We start from the raw sequence: 17,834 nt of genomic DNA on the forward strand, positions 1-17,834 counted from the left end.
TCTAAAGAAATGAGCCAGTTCCCTGCAAGGGATGTTCCTGATGAAGTTCCATTCCATGCAGACAGAAAATAGGATGCAAAATGTCATATATTCCTGTTCCATGTGACAGGTTATCTGCCCCCCAGCAAAAATAATGCCACTTTTTGTTAATAGTAAGTGCCTTGAATAATCTCTTCTTTTGGGAATTGGGAAGGGTAGACAACAAAATCAATCAAGAAACCCCATTTAAGGAAAAATTTGGGCAGCTCAAATAACTTTTTCCCACTCTTTTAAGAAAACTCTATAATCATATAAAAAAATACAGTCAGTTTAACTCAAATTTGACTTATGTCTTCTGGCACCATAAGGGGTACAAAAAGCGCCCCATAGAATCCCACATTGACAAAGAGCATGAAGATCGGCTCTGCTGTCACTGAATGCATTCACTGACTATTGCTAGACAAAAGCCCAGACAATTTTCAGTTTCCCTCCGGAAACAAAGCTAAAAAGAAAAAATTAAACAATTTCAGAGTTTAGTGGATACAAAACAATAATTTATTTCCTTACAATGCCTTGTTTGCAACCATCTGCGATTTTATGAAATTACATTTTTTTATTTCAGTACAAACAAATCCTGAAGAAAAAAAAAAATGACACAATGCATCTTGTCCTTGTGAATGGTCAAGAACGAGGCAAAATAACAAGAACATTTCTTATAAAATCTCATTCTTGATAAGAATCGACACATAAAATTCTTGGGTCTCCGGTAGACTGCTGGCTTACATTGTACAAGAGATATCCTTCCTGTCATGGTAGATAGATATGGATAAATAAAGGTCGGCTATATAAAACACAACAGCAAAGTAATATCACAAAATACAGTTTTGATAAAATATCAATTTTATATTGGCAGTTGCGTCTGTGTCTTCAGGCAAGAAAAAGCTTGTGTTTATTACGAGTAAAGGTTAAAATGTATTACATTTGTAATAAAGGATTATTTGGCAATCACGGGTTTAATAACAATGTCATAGACAATATGCACTTGGTATATAAAGAAATCCTGCCAAGCCAGATCTGGATCCAGCTTCAATTCAACCATTGATTATCATTAAAGTAAAACACCACCTTTAATTTATATTAGTTTTCTCTTTTTTCACCCATTTTTTATTTTTTGCTTGCTCTGCACTGTGTTGATGTGTGGAAGCCATCAACAAACATACTAGTTGCTAAATATGGAACTGTTATGTGCTTCTTCTCAATACTCTGAGTACACAAGGGTGAATGGTTATGAATAAGCAGTAGTTCATTTACATCTTATAATAACCTCTAAAGCAGTGATTCTCCAATCCTCAAGGTACCCCAACAGGTCATGAATTGTGGATATCCTATAGACAGAACCTGTGGCAATGTCTGGTGCCTTTCTAGTCCATCACCTGTGCAATACTAAGGAAATCCTGAAAGCACGGCCTGTTAGGGGGCATTGAGGATTGGAGCTCAATGCTCCAGAGCAAGGGTGCACAACCTGTGGCCCAGTGGACCGATGCAGCTCTCTATGTGATTGTCTGCTGGCTGCTCACATGTATTTTCCATGTCAGAGAGGAGCGAGACATGTAAGTATTTTGCACTATATAGCTGCCAGTAAGTGGGTAATTATATGGCTGGTAAAGCTATGGCGGGGTTCTGTGCGACTGGTACAGTTCTGATGGAGAATGCTGTAGCGTAGAATACTGTATGCTTGGTATAGATATGGTTGTGAATGTGTGGCTGGTAGCTATGGTGTGACATTGTGTCGCTGGCACAGCTATGGTGGGGTACTGTGTGACATACATTTATAGTGGAACACTTTAAGTGCCACAGTTATGGTGGGGCACTGGGTAGGTAGTACAGTTATGGTGGAGTTCTGTATGAATATCACTTATGGCAGGGCACTTTGTGTCAGGCACAGTTATGGTGGAGAACTCTGTCTAATATAGATATAGTGGGCTACTGTTCAGATGGCAGAGTCATGGTGGAACACTGTGGATGGCAGAGTCATGGTGGAACACTGTGGATGGCAGAGTCATGGTGGAACACTGTGGATGGCAGAGTCATGGTGGAACACTGTGGATGGCAGAGTCATGGTGGAACACTGTGGATGGTAGAGTCATGGTGGAACACTGTCGATGGCAGAGTCATGGTGGGACACTGTGTGGATGGTAGAGTCATGGTGGGACACTGTGTGGATGGTAGAGTCATGGCGAAACACTGTGGATGGCCGAGTCATGGTGGAACACTGTGTGGATGGTAGAGTCACGGTGGAACACTGTGTGGATGGTAGAGTCATGGTGGGGGACACTGTGCGCATGGCAGAGTCATGGTGGGGGACACTGTGTGCATGGCAGAGTCATAGTGGGACACAGTGTGGATGGCAGAGTCATGGTGGGACACAGTGTAGATGGCAGAGCCATGGTGGGGCACTGTGTGGATAGTAGAGTCATGGTAGGGCACTGTGTGGATGGTAGAGTTATGGTGGGACACAGTGTGGATGGCACAGCCATGGTGGGACACAGTGTGGATGGCAGAGCCATGGTGGGACACAGTGTGGATGGCAGAGCCATGGTGGGACACAGTGTGGATGGCAGAGCCATGGTGGGACACAGTGTGGATGGCAGAGCCATGGTGGGACACAGTGTGGATGGCAGAGCCATGGTGGGACACAATGTGGATGGCAGAGCCATGGTGGGACACAGTGTGGACGGCAGAGCCATGGTGGGACACAGTGTGGAGGGCAGAGCCATGGTGGAACACTGTGTGGATGGCAGAGCCATGGTGGAACACTGTGTGGAAGGCAGAGCCATGGTGGAACACTGTGTGGAAGGCAGAGCCATGGTGGAACACTGTGTGGATGGCAGAGCCATGGTGGAACACTGTGTGGATGGTAGAGTCATGGTGGAACACTGTGTGGATGGCAGAGTTATGGAGGCTGTGCATGCAGTACTTCGCCGGCTGTTTCCATGACTTACATAACTACAATGATAAGAGACACTCAAAGGTTCCATCACCCCCTCACGTGAGAATTGGATGAATGGCAGAGTTATTTTGGGGCATTGTGTGGATGGCAGAGTCATGGTGGAACACTGTGTGGATGGCAGAGTTATGGTGGGGCACTAGGTGGATTGTAGAGTTATGGTGGGGCACTGTGTGGATGGTAGAGTCATGGTGGGACACTGTGTGGATGGCAGAATTATGGAGGCTGTGCATGCAGTACTTCGCCGGCTGTTTCCATGACTTACATAACTACAATGATAAGAGACACTCAAAGGTTCCATCACTCCCTCACTTGAGAATTGGATGAATGGCAGAGTTATTTTGGGGCACTGTGTGTATGGCAGAGTCATGGTGGGGCACTGTGTGGATGGCAGAGTCATGGTGGAACACTGTGTGGATGGCAGAGCCATGGTGGAACACTGTGTGGATGGCAGAGCCATGGTGGAACACTGTGTGGAAGGCAGAGTCATGGTGGAACACTGTGTGGATGGCAGAGCCATGGTGGAGCACTGTGTGGATGGCAGAGCCATGGTGGAACACTGTGTGGATGGCAGAGCCATGGTGGAACACTGTGTGGATGGTAGAGTTATGGAGGCTGTGCATGCAGTACTTCGCCGGCTGTTTCCATGACTTACATAACTACAATGATAAGAGACACTCAAAGGTTCCGTCACCCCCTCACTTGAGAATTGGATGAATGGCAGAGTTATTTTGGGGCACTGTGTGTATGGCAGAGTCATGGTGGGGCACTATGTGGATGGCAGAGCCATGGTGGAACACTGTGTGGATGGCAGAGCCATGGTCGCACACTGTGTGGATGGCAGAGCCATGGTGGCACACTGTGTGGATGGCAGAGCCATGGTGGCACACTGTGTGGATGGCAGAGCCATGGTGGCACACTGTGTGGATGGCAGAGCCATGGTGGGGCACTGTGTGGATGGCAGAGCCGTGGTAGAACACTGTGTGGATGGCAGAGTCATGGTGGGGCACTGTGTGGATGGCAAAGCCATGGTAAAACACTGTGTGGATGGTAGAGTCATGGTGGAACACTGTGTGGATGGTAGAGTCATGGTGGAACACTATGTGGATGGCAGAGTCATGGTAGGGCACTGTGTAGATGGCAGAGCCATGATGGGGCACTGTGTGGATGGCAGAGCCATGGTGGGGCACTGTGTGGATGGTAGAGTCAAGGTGGGGCACTGTGTGGATAGTAGAGTCATGGTAGGGCACTGTGTGGATGGTAGAGTTATGGTGGGTCACTGTGTGGATGGCAAAGCCATGGTGGAACTCTGTGTGGATGGCAGAGTCATGGTGGGGCACTGTGTGGATGGCAGAGCCATGGTAAAACAGTGTGGATGGCAGAGTCATGGTGGGGCACTGTGTGGATGGCAGAGCCATGGTGGAACACTGTGTGGATGGCAGAGCCATGGTGGAACACTGTGTGGATGGCAGAGCCATGGTGGAACACTGTGTGGAAGGCAGAGCCATGGTGGAACACTGTGTGGAAGGCAGAGCCATGGTGGAACACTGTGTAGATGGCAGAGCCATGGTGGAACACTGTGTGGATGGTAGAGTCATGGTGGAACACTGTGTAGATGGCAGAGCCATGATGGGGCACTGTGTGGATGGCAGAGCCATGATGGGGCACTGTGTGGATGGCAGAGCCATGATGGGGCACTGTGTGGATGGCAGAGCCATGATGGGGCACTGTGTGAATGGTAGAGTCAAGGTGGGGCACTGTGTGGATAGTAGAGTCATGGTAGGGCACTGTGTGAATGGTAGAGTTATGGTGGGTCACAGTGTGGATGGTAGAGTCATACATAGTGGGGCACTGTGTGGATGGTATAGTTATGGTGGGTCTACCGGTTATGTAGGAGTCTCAGCAGAAAAGAAGTTCCCAATAATCAGATATTTATGGCATATACAGGTGTTGTATCATAAAAATATTAGATGCAAACTGCCCTCTAAGTTTTATTGCAGCACTTGGGAACAGTCAAATGTGACCTGACTCCGGAAACAGAATATGTTGTGCACCCCTGTTCTAGCGCCAAATTCAATTGTACCCAAGACGATCTACATTATTAATTTGAATGTTTGAGAAAGTAGCAGTTTGGATCATCATGCCTCTTCCTTTTTATAATGAAGACTGCCCGATGGGAAAAAGCACCTGATATTGCCTGGAAAATTTCAAGTACCAGGTGTCTAGACTGAGTCCTTCAGACCAGGAGACAATGCACTCTGCCAAGTAGACAGAGATACTAAGTGAGCACCCCTTCTAGTACATCCAAATACCCCAATAAACCAACACTCTTATGGGTTATTAAGCACAGCTGATTCAATGCACCCTTGTGTACTCAAGGTACTAAGTAGAGACTAATCCCATAATCAGATCCATTATCAGCTTCTGACCTACTTGTTTTTGTTTCCATGTAGCACCATCAAATTAACTAGACTAAAAAATATGTGAAAAAAGTAAACACGCTGATAAAAAATATATTGTAAAGATGTACGGTTTTACCTTGTTTATCAAAGGCGGAGCTACACTTTAATGACAGAGTGTTGTACCGGTTATATACATTAGATTGTAAAATTTCATAAAAAAGATGAAAAAAAAAACAACTATTAACAGTGACTGTAATTATCCATTATTTACAAAACAAGAACATATCTGCCACATTGAACGAGGCGGGGAATTCTACCACAGTGGTAGTTTGTTATGTACAAAAACATTCATCTAGACAATTTATACAGTTGTGACTGACAGCAGGGAGTTGTAGACCCTCGTCCCATCTGGAGACCTCGCCCCGTGGGTTAACAGTTCTTGTATTGTCATCCAGTTGTCAAAAATCTTTTTGTTGCGCTTCTTCATCATCTTTTTGTGGCTGAGGTCGATGATGCTGACCTCTTTGGTGTCGTCGGTGGTCTGTTTCTCCTTCAGACACTCCAGCCTACTTTGCATCATGAACTCTCTTCTTTTCCTTTGCTCCGAGGCTTTGCGGAGATGTTGCTTCCGTTCTTCCTTGCTCCAATAACGTCCCATTTTCATTTCGCTGATGGCGTCGTCGTCCGTCGTCATACCGCTCCTCTCTTCCTTGATCTTTATGGCGCGCTCTCTCAACAACTTGTCCCGGACGGGTCGTTTCGTGATGTAACGCGTCCCGTCGCTCCGCACCTTCACTTTCCATTCCATCCTGGGTTCTGCCGTACTCTGCAGGTCTTTACACATGCTCACCAAACTCATCTGGCTCTGGGCGTACTCTACCGCCGATTTCTGTTGGATCAACTGCATGTAGCTTTGATAGTGCTGCGCGTGGGCAGGGATGTGGGCATGTTTATAAGGCGAGTGCCTGTACTGCGGAGAAAATGAGCTTGACTGCTTTTCCGAGAGGCTTTTGCCAATCTCGTTGACTTTTTTGTCTTTGACTTCTGTGGATTTGCTCGAGTCAGAGTCCTTGGCCGGTTGGAGGTGCCTGGCTGGGCTCGATTCTCGACTTTCCCCGCTTGATCTTAAGTTCTTCTGGGTTGCACTGTAAATGGCACTACCCGCTGCCCCTTCGACACTTGGGCAGTTGGCAGCGTCGGCCGTCCTACGCAATGAGTTGTCGGGGGAGATTTCTAAAGTTAGCGGGGTGCTCCGACAGCTTTCCCCGGTGTTGTAGGCACTTGAGCTGTCCTTATCAGACTTTTCTGGCAGTTCGGTGATATCGGAAAGTTCATGTCGGCGGACGTCAATACTAGTGTTGTAATTCCGGAAGCCGCTATTGTGTAACATCCAAGACTCTCGGTATTGGTCTTTTAGCTGTTGCATCTTGTGCGCCCGTACAATGTTCAGACACTCGAGCTCGATGCTGTGCAACTCTTCATTCAACATCTCCAGTTCACGGTCTACACTCTCTTGGTCGCTCCGGTTGGTGTCAATGGTGCTGGTTTGGTAATATCTACTTCGTTGGTTGGAGCTTTGCACCTGGCACTTGAGTTCGAGCAGCTCTCGGAATCTTTCGCACTCGTCCATGGGGATGCCCAAGAAGTCGGCGTCTGTGCAATCTGCGGAGATGAAGGACTCGTTGCTGAACTGCATGTCTCCGCTGCCCAAAGTGTCCTGACTGTACATGAGTTTTTTCTGACTGCCGAGCATATTGGATGATGTGGTGTGATCATCCTGCTCTGAGCTCTCATCGTTGCGAGTGCTTTCGTCCGTGCGCCCCACGCCGCTGTCTTTCTCGATCTGGTTGGATAAAATTGTTGCCGTGTCCGTGGTTCCTCCATCTTCTTCAAGTTTTTTCTGAAAATACCAAAAAAAAAATATTAGTTTTGAAAAATTTGGCTAAATAATGTTAGAATTATGCTCTCAACGCACTTGTAAAAACAAACCACATGGCAGAAAATTAGACAATTCCCTAAAAAACAATTCCATAATAATATTATTATTAACGGAATACCAAAAATATTGTAGAGGATGAATGTACTCTGCTGCTGGTCAAATCTTAGAAATCTGCTTTAAGTGTGAATATGGCTACACGGCACTTGCATTAAGGGAAACTCAGACTGTAGCCATAATTTAAGCTTTTCCGGTTACAGTTTATGAGATAATCCCCTTTTTTTCTGCAAAAACAGCGCCTCTCTTGTCCACAGGCCACATCTGGTATTGCATCTCAGTCTCTTTTTTCCCCCACCGGGTTTTATTAGCAGTGCCTAACCTTGGAGACACATAAGACTGCATAGGAGCTGTATGCGCAAAATGGAAGGAGACTTTACAAAATCATAATAAAACGCCTGTTTTTAGGCTACTAGATGCAATGGTCGTGCAACTCTTCAACTTGCTACTACGCTATTTGGGCCGGATGTGAACCTTAGTCACATTATGACATCAATTAACACTTTAATTCTTTTAAGGGGGCTGTCCAGAATACTAAAAAGATGGCTGATTTTTTTTAAAAAACCACCCTCCCTACAGGTTGTGTGTGATATTGCAGTTCAGCTTCATTGAAGTGAATAGACTGATGGCGTAATACCACATGCAACCTGTAGACATGGATGGCGCTGTTTCTGAAAGAATACAGTAATGCTTTATCAATCCTGGACATCCCCTTTAAATGGGGTTCAACTGTAATATCAAATGTTATCTGTAAACAGGCGTTTGTATTTTTTTTTGGAAGACATCAGTCATGTTTCATCAACCCCTTCATCTGCAATACCAGACTTGGCCTATAGATAAAAGAGTGGCGCTGATTGCCTTTTTTTTTCAGAATATCATACTAGCCCTTTAAATGTTCCCTGATCAGCGCCATTAATCCATATTTTTTTTTCCATTTCTAGTATATTTTCTATTAAGCAAAAAAGTCTAAAAAAAAATATTTCAATTTAGTTTTCAGAAATCAGATGAAAAAAAAAATAAAAGAATTAAAAAAATAAATTCTTATTAAAAATATAAGAAATCTCTCCGGCCGTCAGATCTTTCCGAGCCATCAGTCCGGTTATCTTAAGCGCATCCGGCAATAATAATGGAATGTTTCCAACGCAAAATTTATCATCTTCTTCCCCGTGGGCCTTTAATATAAAAATGGTGACAATTCCTCCCTTCCCCCGCCGCTCATAACCTCGTCAATTCATTACAGCGGCTGGTTAGTTTAATCCGTTTAATGGAAAGCCGGGGGATCGGAATATCAGATCGGACAGGAGATGTTGACGGAGTACCTGCTGGAGCATGCTGGCTGTAAATTGCATTGCTTGGTGGTGTTGTTCCTCCAACATGTCCATGTGCAAATCATCCAGAAAATCATTTCTGTCGTCGTCCATCCATCCTTCATCCAGCTGGGAAGCAGAAGAAGAGATGACATGAAAGGGTGTTAACCTGCGGCTAAACAAAAATCATCCCTTCCCTATTGGAATACAAAAATTTGCACAAAAATTCCGATAATCCGGAATTTGTAAAACGGACTACAGGGTTATAGATTAAGAATTATACCAAAACCTAATGGTTTGATGAAGATTCCAGACTATCAAAAATTCCAGATTATCGGAATTCATTGCATTGTGTCAACTAGCCTATTATCTGCATGCCACGATGTCACCCTTGCCTAATCCCCCCCCCCCCCTAAAAACAGATGGCAGAGTGGGATCGTGCATTTCTGAAAAGGCTTTACGACATTTGCAACTACTTTTATTATTCCAATGCATCAAAATTGTAAAAATAATAAATACAGCAACTTTGCTACTAATCTTCATTGACAACAATGTGGGTGGGCTTTAATGTATTTTTATGCTTCCTCTGTACCCTGACTACGTTTGTTTGTAGTCTGTTACCATGGAGACGCATAGTGTCGTGTGGGAGCTGTATACAGAAAATGTAAAAAGAGTTCTAATTAAGGAAACGTTACTCTGTTTCTTAGTTTAGATGCATTGGAGCAGTAATCAGGGCTAACTCCAGTGTGATGTGGGTGCCCCCTTTGCTTTCGATGCTTCCTCCTCACCACAGCCGGCACTCACACTTTATGGAGTGGGCTCAGTTCACAGAGGATGTCACCAGGTGAAATATAAACTGAGTGGACCCCCTAGTCTTGAGGATGGCGAGATTCGTCCCGTGCTGACGCTGGACTAGGCAATATAATAAACAATATTGCAAAAGTCTGCACGCCCTGTGGTGTGTTTTTCACTCTTCCGTTTGCACTAAAACCTGAAGACCCTGGAAGGAAGTGAATAATTGTCAGGGAGCAAGAATCGGATCTTCACTGGTGAGACCTGTCCATGGGGATGCCTATCTTTGGAAAATCCCTTTAATTTTTTTTTTTTTTTCCGCAGGTGCTTCCTACCTGTAGTTCTGGCCTCGCCACCAATAGGAAAACATTTGTGTCTTCACTTGTGAGGAGGGCGACTGCTTCTTCATGGTTGTGAACGTCGATGCCGTTAATCTAGAAACCAAGAGAGAAAAACTCAGAAATCTTAAAAAGTAGGAAAAAGCGCCCTGTCCATTCACTGACAGCAAGCAGAGATATTGAAAATGGTGATAAATTAAAATTACAAATTAGAAAGTTGCAATACTTTGAGCTATAAAATGAGCAGTGGCGTGGTGGTCAACAAAATAAGTCCCCATTGTGGTCCCCTCAAACACGTGGGCCCCATAGTTCTAATGCTGCAGGTCTCTGCTGTAGACGCAGCCGCCTGACCCTGGGAAGAGAGAGCGATCCCCTCGTGTGATCTGTGGTCTCACCTGTATGATCCGATCGCCCTCTCTGATCCGTCCATCTTTAGCGGCAATGCTATTAGGGTCAATCTAGAAGGAAAACACACATAGTGAATAAACAGAGGGCAATGGGCGAGATAAGGTGCCTTGTGTCGGCGCCCCCATCCCCGAAACCCATCATCTGGGACACATGCCTCACTAGCCCCCCCATAGCTACGCCCCAGCCCAATTCCATCTTATAGGACTGCTTCACTAAACATTCTGGAACCTGAGAAAGCCGTGTGACTCCACACGTAAGGAAGAGTAATGGCGGCCATATCGGTTGTCACCCAGCTTTCCCAGGAACAGATATAATTAAAGGGGTAACATTCGTCACCTATTCTCAGGAAGGGGTCAGCTGAAACCTCATTGATCTCAAGAAGGAGGATTCCACGGACCCCTGTTCGCATTCGCAGACAACATTCCGTTTATTGTAGTGCGCATGCGTGACCATTCCATGTCTATGGGAGTGGTGGTAATGCATGCGCATTACTGTTCCTATAGAAATGAATGGAGTGATGATTGCTCATGCAATGGGGACCCCCAGCAATCATATATTAATAATCTTGCTTATGGGACAAACCCTTTAAGAACACAACAACTTAATAATGTTCTGATTTGGGGGTCGCAGAAAGTAATCATCGCCCCTCCTGTCCATGGATTATGTTTGGAAATGAACCTCAGACCCATTGAAGTGAATGGAGCCGAGCTGCAATACTAGTAACAACCTGTGGACAAGAAGGCCTTTTTATTAAACCCAGGATTTTTTCATCAACAGCGCCACTTTTATCCAAAGGCTATATCTGGTACTGCAACTCAGCCCCTTTGAAGTGAATGGAAGTGAGCTGCAATACCAGCTACGTCCCACAGACAAGAGTGGCGCTGTTTCGGAAGAAAAACCTAGATGACACCTTTTAAATAAAAAGCTTTAGTCACCCGGTATAGAAGTTGCTGCAAAGCTATAAATCTGGAATTGGGGTATTTTTTCATCCCCTGTTACACAAGGGGGGTGCTTACTTTCATGTATGAATATGATATGTGCAGGTTTAAATAATCTTCTGAGACTTTATGAAAATGGCTCCAAGAAGAAAAGCGGCGCCCCCAGCAGTGATGATAAGCGACACCCGATACCACTCATTACTGTAATCCCCCGGTCTTACCTCACTGACATAAATCCCCATGTCGTCCTCGTCATCCGTCCTGTAGCACACCGTCAGGCCCAGCTTATCCTGGCTGTTCAGTCTGTACAGGTCTATCTCCTAAGGGAGGGACAAGGTGCAGCAGAGAGGAGTTTGTCAGAAATAGAAGGGCTGCATATTACAGGCTAGGCAGAGCTGAGTGTCATAGGCAGAAAAAGTAGATTTTTCAGATGATATAGGACTCGTTTTGTCAAATGCAGCAGAGCTGAGTTTGTCAGACAATGCAAGGCTGAGAGTTTCTTTTACATAGAGGAGATGCGTTTTTGTATGTAGCAGAGCTGAGTTGATTTTTTTTTTCAGACGGTGCTGAGCGACCTTTGTCGGATAATGCCGAGCTAAGTCTCCAGTAACGCAGAGCTGAGGTTTTTAGATTTAGTTTTGCTCAGTTTGCCTGAATGAGTATTTCACATGAGACATAGCTGAATATGAGGTATATAGCAGAGTTGAGTTTGTATGGTAAAGGGATGAGTTTTCCAGATAACGAAGAGCAGTTTTGTTTTTATTTTTTTAGTTGTAGGAGACGTGAGCTTTTCATACAGCGAGTTTGTCACTTGGAATATCCGATGATTCCCATATTTTATGTGTAGTTTTGTGTAGTCAACCAAACACATTACTGTATCTCCAGAGCCACAAACACTGCAAATAGAACTGGTACAAGCTGCAATCAAAATTATTCACTTATTCATGACAAGTGTCTTTAGTACTTTCTGAAGCCTTTCTGGCTGTTATAACCTGCTGCACACGTGATAGACAGCCAGACATCAGCCTCTGACTCAGTGATGCCTACAATTAAGTTTAACAGTGGCTCAGTGATGCCTAAAATGAAGTTTGGCAGTGATTTGTTTATGTCTACAGAGAAGCATGGTGCTGGCTCAGTGATTACTACAATGAAACATGGTGCTAGCTCAGTGATTACTACAACGAAGCATGGTGGTGGCTCATTGAGCCACCACCTTGCTTCACTGTAGTCATCAATGAGCCACCACCATGCTTCATTGTAGACCTCACCAATTCAGCACCATGCTTCATTGTAGTAATCACTGAGCCACCACCATGCTTCACTGTAGTCATCAGTGATTACTATAATGAAGCATGGTGCTGGCTCGGTGAGGTCTACAATGAAGAATGGTGGTGGCTCCTTGATGACTACAGTGAAACATGGTGGTAGCTCAATGATAACTACAGTGAAGCATGGTGGTAGCTTGTTGATGACTACAGTGAACCATGGTGGTGACTCATTGATGACTACAGTGAAGCATAGTGGTGGCTCGTTGATGACTACAGTGAAGCATAGTGGTGGCTCACTGATCACTACAGTGAAACATGGCAGTGGCTTAGTGATGCCTACAGTAAAGCATGGAGGTAGCTAGGTGATGGACTACAGTGAAACATGACAGTGACCCAATGACTACAGTGAAGCATGACGATGGTTCGATGATGCCAACAGTGAAGCATAGCGGTGACTCAGTGATGCTCTGGGGCTGCTTAGCACCCTTTAGTACTGAAAACCTGCAGCGTGTGGAAGACAAGATGGATTCAATCATTAGGAAATCCTTGGAGAAAACATCATGTCTGGTTTGAGGAAGCTTAACCTTTGATATCATTGAACCTTCCAACAATACAATGAGCCCAGGAATATCTCACGGTTCACCAAAGCTTGGTTTCAGGAGAAGTCTTGGAAGATTCTGGAGTGCCCATCACTGTCACCTAACTTGAACCTCATGGAAAATCTTTGGTAAAATATGAAGAAGACTGTTGCCGTAAACCCAAGAATATTAGTGACTTGAAAGTCATTGCTCACGAGGTTTGGGGTAAGATTCCTCAGGAAAGCTGCCAAAAGCTGGTGTCTGGCTATGCATCATTTCTGTAGCAGGTCATAACAGCCAGAGGGGCTCTACTAAATACTAAAGACACTTGTCATGAAGGAGTACATAATTCTGAGCCTGCAGGAGTCAGTAAAAGTGACATTTTGTGTTTAAAGGTAACTTATCACTCCATTCATGCTGTCAAAACCACGGGCAGCATGAATCAGAGCCTGGCGGGATGATTGCTTTGATGTTTCTGAGAAAATGTAGTTTTATAAGCCGGGTGATTGACAGGTCTATTCCATGTGTGTACTTAGCGAGAAACCTGAAAAAGAATGAGGCGGCCCCCATGATTAGTTTCATCTCTTCCTATAGTTCTCTGCCGACTTTTCAAACTACATTTTCTCTGATATGCCAGAGCGTTTCAGCGAAAAAAAAGCCTGACGGAAATCATTGGCTGAGGTTTGGGCAGCATGAATCGAGTGGCAGGTTCCCTTTTGATTTAGAGAAACCACCTGTTACATTTGTTGTGTTGAGATATTTACATTGTTCTTGTTTGTTTATTGTAAACAGAAAGTTTGTACATTTTGATACTAAACTAATAGGGCTGAATAATTCGGATTGAAGCTGACAAATTCAGCTCTGCTACATATATGCTCCCTTCCCTTGGAGACGTTTCATTCTGCAGATGTCTATCCCGGATCACTTTTCATTTCCCTGGAATATGGCCGGTTAACTTGCTCGGCTCGCAGTGATTTTACATCAGGAGATCGATGTCCTGCGCTCTGGGTCTATTTGTCAATACTGAGCCGTTCTACAAAGACTAGAAAAAAAAGACGACGACGTTCTATTGATTTCCTGTGAAAGGAACATTTCCAACAATGTCCGGACTGTGAACGCACTAAAGCTCGAAAGACGCAGAAATATCATTTGTTCTCTGTTACTGACATGAGGAAAACTAAATGTAATGGAGGAGGATGGGGGAGAAAAATGGGCTTGCTTAAAAACAAGAATCTGGGACAAGATTAAGACGCCTGTTAGAGAAATTCTTATATTATCTATCTAATATCTAAAAAAAAAAAAAAAAAAAAGTGAAATCTAACACCACTAGTTTCCATAAAGTGAACGGCGTTTGACAAAGGCTCAGCCACTTATGAGCCGAAAAGTTTCCATTTTACACATGGGCAAATAAATCACCTATTTTTTCATCTTGATTCTTTGGTGTACTGTCTATATTTCTATTTTTTATCTATCTATCTCATATCTATTTATCCATCTATCTAATATGTATCTACCTCATATTTATCTATACATCCTATATTTATCCATTTTCTCTCTTTCTATCTCCATCTCTCCTATCCTATATCTATCTAATATCTATCATTCTAATATTGATCATCTATCTATCATCTATCTATCATCTATCCCTCTATCATCTATCTATCATCTATCCCTCCATCATCTATCCCTCCCTCATCTATCCCTCCCTCATCTATCCCTCCCTCTATCTATCTATCTAATAGCTATCTGATATGTATCTGTCTAATATCTATCTCTCATCTATGTATCATCTATCTATCTAATATCTATCTATCTATCTATCTATCTATCTATCTATCTATCTATCCAGCCCAGTTCTCTGGATACAAACCCCCTTTTTAATACTGTAATAAGAATTGCTAATAATATAACATGGCTTAAAGGGCAGTTCCATCAAATAATGTTACTCTATGTGAGCCTTTTATATCGATTGCCGTGTGCCACTATAGACTAGAACAGATACAGTGCTGTATAAATGTTATTACATCGAGGGTTCACAAACTTAATAAACCCTTGGTATAAGAGATCTCTCAGCCCTTTGCCATATGATGATTAAGTAGGACTGGTTGAGGCTGACCCTGACTTGCAGCGTGCAGTAAAGAGAGTCTCCTCTGTGGCTAACGGCAGGTTATGTCCTCAGCCCGGGATAAGAGGGCAATGCATTAAAGGAGCCTCCGTCAGCCAATTAGAGAGGTGGCATTGACAGGATCCTTTCGCTGGGCCAGATGTCAGCCCTTCCTCCCACCCATGGACATACGGCAAGAGGGTCATTTTGGCTCCCTAATGGGAAAAATATTTAAATGTGACATCTTTGCTAGCGGTCACAGAAGCAGCCCCCCTGTCACTTTTAGAGAGGGCTTACGTTTTAAAAATGCAAACGGTCTTCTGCCCGTTCGCCCCCGTAATGTCATCTCTTATTAGAGATCAATACGAATTAGCACCATTGTAAACATGTAATACGATGTGCAAGATGCTGCTGTGTGCGGGGTCCGGGGAGAAGTAAAACAAGCCCCTGTGAATAATTAATGAAAAAAAAATGCGGTTTGACAGCTGCGTTAACTGGCAATGTCTCCCACCCGGCAAGGGGTGACGCACTTGTAGACTTCACTGCCATTTCCACTTCATGCCTAAAATGTATTCATAATATCATGAAAGGTTCTGCGACTTCTAACATATATAAGCGAGAATATTTCTATTCACTGACAGCAAGCAAAGAATATTTGAATATCATGTTGAAATGTATATAATATAGTATTAATGATAATAATCCTACAAGTTGTGTTTTAAATTGACATATTTGAAAAGGGTTGAACAGGATTAGAAAACATGGCTACTTTCTGCTAAAACAGCACCACAACTGCCCACAGGTTGTAAGTGGTATTGCAGCTCTTTCCAGCTTCAAATGAAGCTAAGTTGCAATACCACATACAACCTGTGGGAAAAAAATAGTTGCCATGATTTTCCAATCCTGGACACTCTTATATTAGTTCATGAGGCTCAGAGAAATGTGCATCAGAGATACAGTGTAAAGAGCTCAACAAACAACACCCCGTATCTCAGCTTCCTATTGGGGGTAAAGGGGTTATTTCGTTAAAGCCGGAGGAGCTGGGGGTAGCCACCATCTGCCAGATATTTATCCTTAAAGCAAAATAAAGTGTAAACTAGTGGACAATATACTGCAGCTTTCTGCACTGGCTCCTAGGAGGGGTTCTGAGCATGGCCCCCTTTATGACATCCATGTTCATTTAATATAGCGTATAGACAGGGGTTCTCTTCCTGAGACAAAGTAAGGTATCAAAATAACACTTAAAGTATAGACAATATATAATTTCAGTATTAAGCGAGGGAGGGAATGGATTGTGAAGCTTCGCCCCCGAGGAACCAAGTAAACTTTTGTTTCCAATTCTCAGTGATCCTGTCTACAGTGACATGAAGAGAACTCATTTAGCTAAACTTTTAGATAATCTGGCAGATAATACTCATGAAGTAGAGGAATTGCTGACTGATCCCTGATTATCGCAGTCTCCATCTTTGTAAGAACGCAGAGAAATGAAATTGTCAATTTGTGTACAGAACCAGCATTTAATTATCTCAGACATTAAAGACTTACCTCCAATTCCAACTCATCTCTGTCAATATCTTGAGGCAATCCTCCCATGAAGTCGTTGGGGTCAAAATATTCATGAGGTGACGAATGCCTAAAAACAGAAAGCGAAGATATGATAACCCGCCCCATTCCAGGATAATGATCAATTATTTTGTTTTTCACATTTGCATAAAGTGAATTTGTCAAAAGTGCAAAACCTCCGGCCTGTATTATTCATAATTATAAAACTCCTAAATGGAGAGATTACACGATAATAAGGACGAATCTTCGGTGCGGTTTGTGTTCAGGACAGAACTGGGGTCGGTCGTTTTTTGAAATGCAAATATTTCATTAATACAACAGGAAGGCAAAGGGAATAATCAGAGAACTTACCATTAATTTCTGACTTATCACAAACGAGACTAAAGAATCCAATAAATGATATTGTAACAGAAAAAACAAACATAATATTAGAACACGTTGTCTTTGCACACTGTAACGCTCTTTCTATACAGCTTTCTTTCCTTCCATCTTTCTTTCTCTTTCCTTCCATCCTTTTAGAGCATTACAGTGTGCAACGACAATGTGTTCTTTCTATATAATATCTTTCTTCTTCCATCTTTTTCTCCTTCTTTCTTTCTCCTATCTTCCTTCCATCTTTACTTTTCCTTCCTTCCATCTTTCATTTTCATTCCTTCCATCTTTCCTTCTCCTTCCTTCCATCTGTCCTTCTCCTTCCTTCCTATTAGAGCAGGGATGTCAAACTCAAACACACAGAGGGCCAAACTGAAAAACTTGGACAAAGTCGCGGGCCAAACAGTAAACAGTATAATGGGTCCCACATAGTCCTCCATACAGTATAATGGCCCCACATAGTCCCCCATACAGAATAATGGGCCCCACATAGTCCTCCATACAGTATAATGGGCGCCACATAGTCCCCCATACAGAATAATGGCCCCACATAGTGCTGCATACAGTATAATGAGCCCCACATAGTCCTCCATACAGTATAATGGGCCCCACATAGTCCTCCATACAGAATTACGAGCCCACATAGTTCTCCATACAGAATAATGGGTCCCACACAGTCCTCCATACAGTATAATGGGTCCCACATAGTCCTCCATACAGAATAATGGGCCCCACATAGTCCCCCATACAGAATAATGGGCCCCACATAGTCCTCCATACAGTAT

At 43.7% G+C, this 17,834-nt stretch overlaps 1 protein-coding gene across 4 annotated transcripts in view; it reads right to left on the minus strand.

Moving 5' to 3' along the window:
• Nucleotides 1-2,335: 2,335 nt before the first annotated feature.
• The window catches only part of PDZRN3 (PDZ domain containing ring finger 3), a 289,552-nt gene continuing 274,053 nt past the window's right edge, over nucleotides 2,336-17,834 (minus strand). For all 4 annotated transcript variants that reach the window (XM_073644772.1, XM_073644771.1, XM_073644770.1 and 1 more), the window contains 6 exons: nucleotides 16,660-16,747; nucleotides 11,386-11,484; nucleotides 10,214-10,276; nucleotides 9,816-9,914; nucleotides 8,701-8,817; nucleotides 2,336-7,288 (listed from right to left, as the gene is read on the minus strand). In XM_073644772.1, the coding sequence (XP_073500873.1) occupies nucleotides 5,750-7,288; nucleotides 8,701-8,817; nucleotides 9,816-9,914; nucleotides 10,214-10,276; nucleotides 11,386-11,484; nucleotides 16,660-16,747 (2,005 nt within the window). In that variant the 3' untranslated portion in view covers nucleotides 2,336-5,749. The remainder of the gene's footprint in view (nucleotides 7,289-8,700; nucleotides 8,818-9,815; nucleotides 9,915-10,213; nucleotides 10,277-11,385; nucleotides 11,485-16,659; nucleotides 16,748-17,834) is intronic.

Source organism: Phyllobates terribilis, unplaced genomic scaffold (assembly GCF_046119375.1).
Source record: "Phyllobates terribilis strain yellow unplaced genomic scaffold, ASM4611937v1 Scaffold_8__6_contigs__length_399053987, whole genome shotgun sequence".
Taxonomy (NCBI): Eukaryota; Metazoa; Chordata; class Amphibia; order Anura; family Dendrobatidae; genus Phyllobates; species Phyllobates terribilis.